This window comes from Mizuhopecten yessoensis, unplaced genomic scaffold, assembly GCF_002113885.1.
Source record: "Mizuhopecten yessoensis strain PY_sf001 unplaced genomic scaffold, ASM211388v2 scaffold1313, whole genome shotgun sequence".
In the NCBI taxonomy this organism is placed as follows: domain Eukaryota; kingdom Metazoa; phylum Mollusca; class Bivalvia; order Pectinida; family Pectinidae; genus Mizuhopecten; species Mizuhopecten yessoensis.
Genome location: NW_018403984.1, coordinates 483,570 through 494,569, shown reverse-complemented (window position 1 = coordinate 494,569; position 11,000 = coordinate 483,570). Strand labels below are relative to the sequence as shown.

The window sequence follows — 11,000 nt, the reverse complement described above, 5'->3', positions numbered from 1 at the left end:
AAGATATGTTTGATAATTGGTCAACAATATTGACATCCAATATCACTCAATAACCACTGTTCCCATGAACTATAGCTATAGATTTATCATCTCCTATATGAGACAAGTTTTAATATGACATCTGCAACAAATGCATATGGGCAGGCCAGGGTTATGCACATTTTCCTCAAATGAGGCATACTTGATTGAATATGATGTCATCATTTAATAACAGTAGAAAATTTAAATCTTGATTTTTATGCTAATTTCAGGTGGTTAGTTTTAATTAGCTGATCACTGTATGCTGTTCTGAATATGAAATTTGCATCCACTTCTCAAATTTATCAAAATTAATTATGAAGCATGAACAGGAAAAAAATGTACATATGGTTCCGAGGTATTTGAAATCCTTACTGTAAATATTGAGATAAAAATCATATAAAACATAAGGGTATTGCTACTTTTTTGGTAGTAGACTAGCCTAATATCCTTATTTTTTATATGATTTTTATCTCAATTTACAGTCAGATTTCAAACACTTGTGATTGGATACTTGATATCAAAGTTTTACTTTATACACAACGTATTAAACGTGTCGCAACCTTCCAAGACCTACTTGTCCCTTTGTCAAGCTATGACAGCACCAATATCACTTCTGTATTTCAGACATGCATTTGTAACGAACCCCTGTGTGCAGGGTTAACATTTTGCCAGTTACCAAATACTTGTGGGATTTCGTTATGGCTACGGCATCCTAACTATAAATATGACGATTTTCTGCTACGATACAAACAATTTTGGCTCAAACCTAAATAGATTACAGTTCAATTGCTGTCATAACCAAGACTTACCGCACTACTGTCGACTGCATTCCAAAATCTACTGCCACAATCGGGTATGTTTCCGGTTTAAGGGAGCGAGCATTATTTTCCGCGAATTTCGTTGGCGATTTAAGCGCCGGCTGTTGTCTTAATGAGAACTAAAATTCTAGAATTCATTCTAGAATTCATTCTAGAATTTTAGTTCCTCATTAAGACGACAAGCGGCGCTCCAGTCATAAACGATGTCGAAATTGCGATCGGAAAAACTAGCATAGCATGGAATGAACACGCAATAGATTTGTAAACGAGTGAAACAATACAAATGAACATAGAATTAGATTCAAAACCAGAAGTAACTAATTCTATAACTTATCAACTAGGGAAATAATACAAATGTACATAGAATTAGATTCCAAACCAGAAGTAACTAATTCTATAAAAAATAATTATGGCGGTGATCCCCTTCCATATTACAGAAGGGGCTTATTGATATGCGAGATGGAAAAAAGCAAGATATCAAATGGTAAACGTCTTCACCAAATAGTGTAATATATGACGTTAAGAGTATAGGACACTTTGCTCACGTCCTGGGTATCAGCAGTTTAGTCAGTGTAAACTAACCAATCGTTATAAACAGGTAACCGTGACATTTAACAGTGTACACACGGACACAACACGAGGCCTACAACAAAGGAGGTTCGTCCTGTGTGAACGGATCACTGTGGCATACAAAGAAAGGAGAAGGTTAACGCTTGGACAGGATACTGCACAGCGGTTTATTGTAAGTTTTACTTATACGTTAGTACAGCAGCATGCAAACTGTTTAAATCCTTTACGGATAGTTATAACAAAGTAATAAGAACATTTAAGTTACTTTATCTAAACCGGATCCAGTTCCGATATTGTTATGTCCCGTGCAGGTGTGTTGCAGTATTTTAACTTCTTAACATAAATAATAAAGTTGGACATATATTTTTAATATATTCGGCTTTATGTATGATCAATGTTATTTTCACGACATCAGTGTTCTATGTGACATCATGTAACAAGCAAAACGATCATATCACCATGGTAAATGTCCCTTCCGTCGGGCTAGCACCGTTCAAACAAAAAGTGTCACTTACAAAGTATCCGTAAGTATGGTAAGTGTTGTATTTTCTTTGTAATTCAATATGAGTTGTCCTACCAGCAGTTTCATACTGTTAATCATTGTTTGAAATATTTCTTTCAGCTGCTTATGAACGACGAAAATGGAAACAAAAACGGAACTAGAGAAAGGTCATCAAATACCAAATGATGATGTCAGCATAGACAACAGTATTCCATCCGAGATACTTAGCAATGACCTTGAAGAGTGTGTGAAAGACGAACAAGAGGATAGTAAGACAGGTACAACGGACGATGGAACTTCGTGCATGGTATCCTTTCAACGTACTCGGAGAAAATTCAAGACCAGCAGCCTATTCCGCCGGAAAATTATGTATACTATTTGCCTTTTCTTTTGTAAATTTATCCATGTAAGTATTTTAGTATTTTATAGGACACTTTGTAACACTCTATATGTTTATGTCAATTTAATAATATAATCACTTCACTGAAGTACAACAACAACAACGAGTCCCCCAGCTCGCTATGCTGATTGCGATTTAAATCTAGGTTGACCTAGATATGAATGATTGCCTTTTATTACTTACATGTTCCCGATGGCACAATGATATTTAAATTTTCTCTGTTATTCGAAAATATTTGGTTATAATATCAATTTTCCAGAGCCCTTGTTAATCAGTCAACCATTTGAAAGAAATATCGAATATTCAAGGTTTTGCGAAAAAAATATATATATCTGTCAACTATTTAAAAGACAAATCGACTATTTACGGTTTTGCGAAAAAATATATATATCATCCGAAGATGTATATATTTATTCGCAAAACCCTAAATAGTCGAATCTTCTTTCAAATGGTTGACTGATTTACAACGTATTTCGAGAAAGCCAAGAAATTTCTTCTATGAATCTCATGAAATGTATCCATTCTGGAATATGTTCTAGGAACCCCCTGAAATTAAAGCGCTATTCAGTAAGATAGATCTTGTGTAGCTTGTACGTCTATCTGTAAATGATGTGTTTAAAATATAATTCGTGATTTAGCATTGGCTAGGAATTTCGTTTATTACATGTAAAAATGATATTTGATGGAAATTTGTATATCTCTAAGTGAATAATGTACTACATTTTATTCGTGTTTATATTTAGGGACATTATTGGTATATTATGATTATATTTCAGGGATGGGGTAAAGGACTGTTTGGACCATCCTATATAGACATTCGAATGATAAGTGGAACAGATCTTGATCAAGGGGCCTGGATTCTAACGTCGAATTTAATTGGTTTCGCCTTAGGATCGATTTTACAGGGAGTTCTGTACGGTCGAGCTAACAACAAGTTGACGTTTGGAATGGCCATATGTGTGTACTGTGTTGCTACTGCCTTCGTGCCTTGGTGCAAAATGTTCGAAACCATGGTTTTTGCACATGCTGTCATTGGTCTAATGCAGGGGATATTAGCATCAGGTAAATATCATACCTACGTCAATAGGTAGGAATGGCGATATACAATTAATGTTTAAATCACATAATCCTTATATAGGTATTTATTATCCACAGCGTATCGTTAAAACAGAATAGCAAATGTTACATATACGTCACTTAATGAGTAATACTTATATTAACAATAAGATTAGAATGCCGAATATTTAAATTTGTAGTGAGATAACAAATAGATGCGAACAAACCTATATCCCACTAATATATGGCAGAAGATATGTGTCAATATGCTTTGCATGAGTCAGGTGCAGAAATGTCGTACATGTAAATGAATAAGAGATATCAATAATTACCAAGTTCTCTGACGGCCGTTACCAAAATCCTCAAAACTACCCATGCTTTCGTAAATAAAGCTTACGGATACTGTTGTACTCTTTGTATTGGCGAAATACACATGCACTTGAAGTTTAAACGAAACCGGTTTAAATTTTGACCAAGCAGAAGCCAGGTAATAGAGGTAATTAATGAAGAAATAAAAGTCACAGTGGAATTTGCAGTGCCATAATACACTTATTTTCCCCAAATTTGATCAGAATGAACAATATCTAAATCTCGACAAATCAGATGCAAGAATACGGTGTCCATCTTTTCCGATCAAGAAACGGTGTCGAGATAGAATTTGCATTTTCTCAATATACCTATATACATGTACCAAATTTGAAAAGAACATGCTAACAAAAAAATGCTAAAAATGTAGGTTTTTGGTTATAATGTTGATGCTTGTGTCATGCCCCTCATGTGCTTGTAGTTTAGGCGAGCATTTTGGCAATTAAATATTGATTTATTTAGTCATAAATATGAATTATGATTTAACTGTTTGTCTTTAATCATGAAATGGACTCTACCTTTGAAATAACACTTTACCTATATACCTAGTTCCAACAGATGGCATATATATGCATAGTCCTCTCTCAACTGACAGGGTGATCACCACACCGTGACATTAGGTAGTCAGTCTGGTGAGCCTTGACCACTGACCTGACTGGAGACCCTACTAATATATAGACAATAGAGGATTAATCCCCTTTTGTTTAGAGAATAAGTAGTGGACCCCTTCTTTGGGCAAGCAACACCCTTAGGCATATATAGATTTTCAAACTGCTGACATATGAAATAGAGGAAAATCTTCAAAAACCTTGGTCCAGATTATTTTTTGACACAGAAAAAAGGTGTTGCACGGGCAACTAGGGCAACACCCCTGGGTCAACCACTGTGTGTGGTGACATGTGTTGGGCCCCCTGTCTTGAGAGATGACATGTATGGGGCCCCCTGTCGTGAGAGATGACATGTTTGGGGCCCCCTGTCGTGAGAGGTGACATGTTTGGGGCCCCCTGTCGTGAGAGGAGACATGTGTCGGGGCCCCTGTAGGGAAAGGGTGACATGTGAAGGGTTCCCGGTCGTGATAGGTGACACGTGTGGGGCCCCTCGTAGTGCAAGGATGACATGTGAAGGATTCCCTGTCGTGAGGGGTGACATGTGAAGGGGTTCCGTGTAGTGAGAGGTCACAGTTATGGGGGCCCCCTGTCGTGAGAGGGGACATGTGTGGGGCCCCCTGTCCTGAGAGATGACATGTGTGGGGCCCCCTGTAGTGAAAGGGTGAAATGTGAAGGGTTCCCTGTCGTGATAGGTGACTCGTGTGGGGCCCCTCGTAGTGAAAGGGTGACATGTGAAATAGAGGAAAATCTTCGAAAACCTTGGTCCAGATTATTTTTTGACACAGAAAAAAGGTGCTGCGCGGGCAACTAGGGCAACACCCCTGGGTCAATCACTGTGTGTGGTGACATGTGTGGGGCCCCCTGTCTTGAGAGATGACATGTATGGGGCCCCCTGTCGTGAGAGATGACATGTTTGGGGCCCCCTGTCGTCAGAGGTGACATGTTTGGGGCCCCCTGTCGTGAGAGGAGACATGTGTCGGGCCCCCTGTAGTGAAATGGTGACATGTGAAGGGTTCCCTGTCGTGATAGGTGACACGTGTGGGGCCCCTCGTAGTGAAAGGATGACATGTGAAGGATTCCCTGTCGTGAGGGGTGACATGTGAAGGGGTTCCCTGTAGTGAGAGGTGACATGTATGGGGGCCCCCTGTCGTGAGAGGTGACATGTGTGGGGCCCCCTGTAGTGAAAGGGTGACATGTGAAGGATTCCCTGTCGTGAGGGGTGACATGTGAAAGGGTTCCCTGTAGTGAGAGGTGACACGTGTGGGGCCCCTCGTAGTGAAAGGGTGACATGTGAAAGATTCCCTGTCGTGAGGGGTGACACGTGTGGGGCCCATCGTAGTGAAAGGGGGACATGTGAAGGATTCCCTGTCGTGAGGGGGGACACGTGTGGGCCCCTCGTAGTGAAAGGAAGACATGTGAAGGATTCCCAGTGAAAGGGTGACATGTGAAGGGTTCCCTGTCGTGATAGGTGACATGTGTGGGGCCCCTCGTAGTGAAAGGGTGACATGTGAAGGGTTCCCTGTCGTGATAGGTGACATGTGTGGGGCCCCTCGTAGTGAAAGGGTGACATGTGAAGGGTTCCCTGTCGTGATAGGTGACATGTGTGGGGCCCCTCGTAGTGAAAGGGTGACATGTGCAGGATTCCCTGTCGTGAGGGATGACATGTGTGGGGCCCGCTGTTATGAGGGATGGCATGTGTGGGGCCCCCTGTAGTGAAGGGGTGACATGTGAAGGGTTCCCTGTCGTGATAGGTGACACGTGTGGGGCCCCTCGTAGTGAAAGGGTGACATGGGAAGGATTCCCTGTCGTGAGGGGGGACACGTGTGGGCCCCTCGTAGTGAAAGGAAGACATGTGAAGGGCCCCCTGTAGTGAAAGGGTGACATGTGAAGGATTCCCTGTCTTGAGGGGTGACACGTGTGGGCCCCTCGTAGTGAAAGGAAGACATGTGAAGGGCCCCCTGTAGTGAAAGGGTGACATGTGAAGGGTTCCCTGTCGTGATAGGTGACATGTGTGGGGCCCCTCGTAGTGAAAGGGTGACATGGGAAGGATTCCCTGTCGTGAGGGGTGACACGTGTGGGCCCCTCGTAGAGAAAAGGAGACATGTGAAGGATTCCCTGTCGTGAGGGATGACATGTGTGGGGCGCGCTGTTGTGAGAGATGACATGTGTGGGGCCCCCTGTAGTGAAAGGGTGACATGTGAAGGGTTCCCTGTCGTGATAGGTGACACGTGTGGGGCCCCTCGTAGTGAAAGGGTGGGTGACATGTGAAGGGTTCCCTGTCGTGATAGGTGACATGTGTGGGGCCCCTCGTAGTGAAAGGGTGACATGGGAAGGATTCCCTGTCGTGAGGGGTGACACGTGTGGGGCCCATCGTAGTGAAAGGGGGACATGTGAAGGATTCCCTGTCGTGAGGGGTGACACGTGGGGGCCCCTCGTAGTGAAAGGAAGACATGTGAAGGGCCCCCTGTAGTGAAAGGGTGACATGTGAAGGATTCCCTGTCTTGAGGGGTGACACGTGTGGGCCCCTCGTAGTGAAAGGGTGACATGTGAAGGGTTCCCTGTCGTGATAGGTGACACGTGTGGGGCCCCTCGTAGTGAAAGGGTGGGTGACATGTGAAGGGTTCCCTGTCGTGATAGGTGACACGTGTGGGGCCCCTCGTAGTGAAAGGGTGACATTTGAAGGATTCCCTGTCGTGAGGGGGGACACGTGTGGGCCCCTCGTAGTGAAAGGAAGACATGTGAAGGATTACCTGTCGTGAGGGATGACATGTGTGGGGCCCGCTGTTATGAGGGATGGCATGTGTGGGGCCCCCTGTAGTGAAGGGGTGACATGTGAAGGGTTCCCTGTCGTGATAGGTGACACGTGTGGGGCCCCTCGTAGTGAAAGGGGGACATGTGAAGGATTCCCTGTCGTGAGGGGTGACACGTGGGGGCCCCTCGTAGTGAAAGGAAGACATGTGAAGGGCCCCCTGTAGTGAAAGGGTGACATGTGAAGGATTCCCTGTCGTGAGGGGTGACACGTGTGGGCCCCTCGTAGTGAAAGGAAGACATGTGAAGGATTCCCTGTCGTGAGGGATGACATGTGTGGGGCCCGCTGTTGTGAGAGATGACATGTGTCATCTGATCCCTTGCAGAATCAGGTTTACTTCGGTGTCTTCTATGTAGAGGACTTTGAAGGGACCAGAATTGTTCTGCCTCACCCATGGCAACACTTGAGATCTGTATTCTCCTTTTTCTGTTACCTACACTCTTCTTTGGGAGAGTTCCCCTAGAAATCGGTGTTGGTATGACCTTATCTGTTGTGGGGATGTCAAACCCCAAACAAACACACAAATCTGTAAACATATCTATACAAGTTTGGGGCTTTGAGGGTCATTTTTGGCTTCATTAAAAGTAAACACTTCAACTTGAATGTATTTACCAATTTCTGTTATAAACATCATATTGGTTAATCCGGGCTTTCTTTCTTGGTGCATATTTTTTATCAATGCGCAGGCGTAGATGCCATACGATTCGTTGCTATGCAGAAATAGACAAACCATGGTGTTTTTGGACAGTAAGCATGCAGAAATGAAAGCCTCCGCTTGTGACAAACAAAAATTCCTTTCTACGACTGAACACTGTGTTAAAGCATCGTCAAATATGTATTTGTTTGTTGCATGCGAAAGCAAAAAAAAATAAAAATGTTTAGTTAATTTCCTTCAAAATGGCCAATGTTCAACCAAATAGCGATATGTACGCATTTTATAATTGATAAAGACACTGCAACACATGCCAAAATTTAAGTCCTTACATATAAGGGGGGGGGGGGGCTCCGTCCGTCCGTGAACAAGGACATCTTTGGATGGCAAAGTGCAGAGTGCAAGAACAAGGTCACTGTGACCTATGACTTGACCTTTGACCTTTACTTTTGATAATGTTTGTCCAGGGCATTTCTTCTATACTATTTAACCTGGAGTAACCTGATTTGGTGTACAATGGCATCTTGGGATGACTGAGTGCAAGAAGTAGGTCACAATGACCTGTGTGACCTTATGCTTCCTTACATAAGTGTACTGTTTGTTAAATATGGAAATCAATACCGGTGGGAGACTATGGATTGTCTTGCAATACTTTGCTTTATTGTACATTTATAATTATTGCATTCCGTATCTAAAATCAAGTCCGCAGTTGGTATACAGTGGTGTATTGATAAATAAAAAAAACAGCCAGATTCACATATGGTGACGACCCAAAGCTTGCCACATCACGCGCAGGTTATCCCAAAATGATCTTAAATGGCTCTGCCGACTATACCTTATTTTCGTTTTCAGTAGGTGGGCGCTTTTTACTTAAATGATGTGCCCTTGGTTAAAATAAACTACTTAAGATACACATTATATTGAGATGAAAGTGTGCAAGATATTTTTAGATGCGACGCTAAGTTAGCTTTGTTTTAGATATCAATATTTGTTAGATCACCTATGTTATTTCAAATATTTTGGAATTCCTACAGGATATGCAAATCCAATAATTCATTTACATGTACCAAGACGGTGACACGAGATCGATAATATGACTATATCATTTTCTAACTGAAATGTATCTTTCCCTTCGTCAAAACAGGTACTGCGACGGATATCATCAGATTATGGGGAAAGGAGAGTCGCGTGGTATTCCTAGGGAGTCAGCTGATGATGGCCTTCGGGAGTGCTGTCTCTCCTCTTGTTGTCACCCCATTTCTAATCGAACTACCGCAAGAAATTGTGAATATATCGTCGTCGACGCCATTATATACAATAGACAATAATTTTACGGATGAACTTAGTTCACCATCAGTCTCACAAAGCAAGGAATCTCAAATTTACATACCTTTCTCAATCACAGCGGTACTGTCTCTTTTGTCCGGCATTTTCTTTTTCGTGATGTATGCTAAATATGACAGAAAGCAAATCAATCGACTGATGAGTAATTCTGATGATTCCGAAAGCCAACGAAAGGTTCCGAAAAACGTCAAACTTTTTATTCTCTCCATGTTTGGCTCAATATTATTCATATTCAACGGAGTTGATGAAGTTTTTACTGGGTTTCTAGCCACTTACTGTGTCCAGTTTTTCCATTGGTCCAAAAAGGAAGGGGCTTTACTTACATTTGTTTTCTTTGTTCTAATCTTCATTTCACGTATATTTGGTATAGCAATCGAAAAGTGGATGAATACCGTTATATTTACAGTGGTGAACTTTGTACTATTGTGTCTGTCGGTGCTGGGAATGCTGCTGATATCGCTCTATAAGTTTGATACTTTAGCTTGGTTCTTTGCTCCTTTGTTTGGGTTTGTAAAGTCGTGCCTCTTTCCCCTGACATTCAGCTGGACCAATGATTATATCACACCTGTGACAGGTAGGATATCGTCCTTTTATTACACAACGATGATGTTAGGTGGCGCTCTCAATCCGGTGTTACTTGGACATCTGATGGAACATGAAAGACTAATATGGTTCTGTTATGTGTTGCTCATCGAATCATGTCTCATCCTCTTCTTCCTCGCCATCCTCGTCGCTGCTACCAGATACGTTGTTCGACGTTTTGGACGCGCTTGTAATAAGACTACTGATAAACAAAGCGAACATTTGCAAGAAAATCGATCAGATGCTGTTTAATAATACAGTAAATCATATTCAGTTAAAGAGTATCGGTGAGTTACGAGGGAGGGCTCCAATAAGTTATACATTTTTCTGACATTGGGTTGCTTGCCAATTTACAGCAGGAAAATGTAAGACACCGAAAAAATATATATTTGCTGTACAAAATGTATTTCCTGTAACTACAGTTATTTTTATTATTACCTGTATATTGAATAAAACATGAAAATAGCTTACAAATCTGATATACAGTTAAACAAATGGCGAGGCTCTCTACCTAAAACCGTTAACATAGTCACAAATAGTTTATGCAAGAACACAAAGTTTCGATATTGCATAGAATTCGTGATTTATCTAATCATCATCCACAACAAATTAACACCACAGAATATGAAAAATATTTGTTTATCAAAGATCGTGCTAAGAAATTACGTCCAGTTGTTACATGAACAAGACAGAATATATTATATATATATGTTGTATGTGTGATATGTAAAGTTAAATCAAACTTTTACTTTATACAGACAATGCATGCAGTAAACGTGTCACAACGTTTCAAGACCAACTGATCCCTTTGTCATAGTTTGACAAAGAGACCAGTCGGTCTTAAAACGTTGTGACAAGTTTATTACGTACATTGTTTGTGTAGAAGGTAAAACTGTGATATAACATATTTCCAAACTGAAGATATGTAAAATTATTCTTAATGCAAGCTGTAAGTTCGCCTTGTTTTCTTTATCAAATATCTTGTTGCAAATAAATATATATATACTGAATAATCATTTAATGAAATCCCCGGCAATACTAATGCCGGTCAAGTATACACAGCCCATAGATTGAAACCAAACAGAGAAAATCTTCCTGTGAGGTTTCTCTTACTTATAGGACGACGATTTGGCGTACAAATCGTTGGTTGTATATCGGGTTATAAAGAAGGGAAAATGGTATATTTCTCTATTAGAGTGCGTATTTATAAATATATATGCATTATACTGTCATATTCTGTGATGATTTGCATAAACAAAATTAAAATGTCTA

General features: G+C 41.1%; 1 protein-coding gene across 1 annotated transcript; it reads left to right on the top strand.

Moving 5' to 3' along the window:
• The first annotated feature begins 1,265 nt into the window (after window positions 1–1,265).
• LOC110459090 (sodium-dependent glucose transporter 1A-like) lies at window positions 1,266–11,000 on the top strand. The gene is made up of 4 exons (XM_021511195.1): window positions 1,266–1,581; window positions 2,032–2,317; window positions 3,088–3,373; window positions 8,947–11,000. The coding sequence occupies exons 2-4, from the start codon at window positions 2,051–2,053 to the stop codon at window positions 9,978–9,980; spliced, it is 1,587 nt and encodes a 528-aa protein (XP_021366870.1). The 5' UTR covers window positions 1,266–1,581; window positions 2,032–2,050; the 3' UTR covers window positions 9,981–11,000.

Excerpts from the sequence above, each read along its gene's own strand:
- LOC110459090 (XM_021511195.1), top strand. The coding sequence starts at position 2,051 with ATGGAAACAAAAACGGAACTAGAGAAAGGTCATCAAATACCAAATGAT. Across the intron at positions 2,318-3,087 it reads TCTTTTGTAAATTTATCCAT|GGATGGGGTAAAGGACTGTT; the intron begins GTAAGTATTTTA and ends ATTATATTTCAG. Across the intron at positions 3,374-8,946 it reads GCAGGGGATATTAGCATCAG|GTACTGCGACGGATATCATC; the intron begins GTAAATATCATA and ends TCGTCAAAACAG.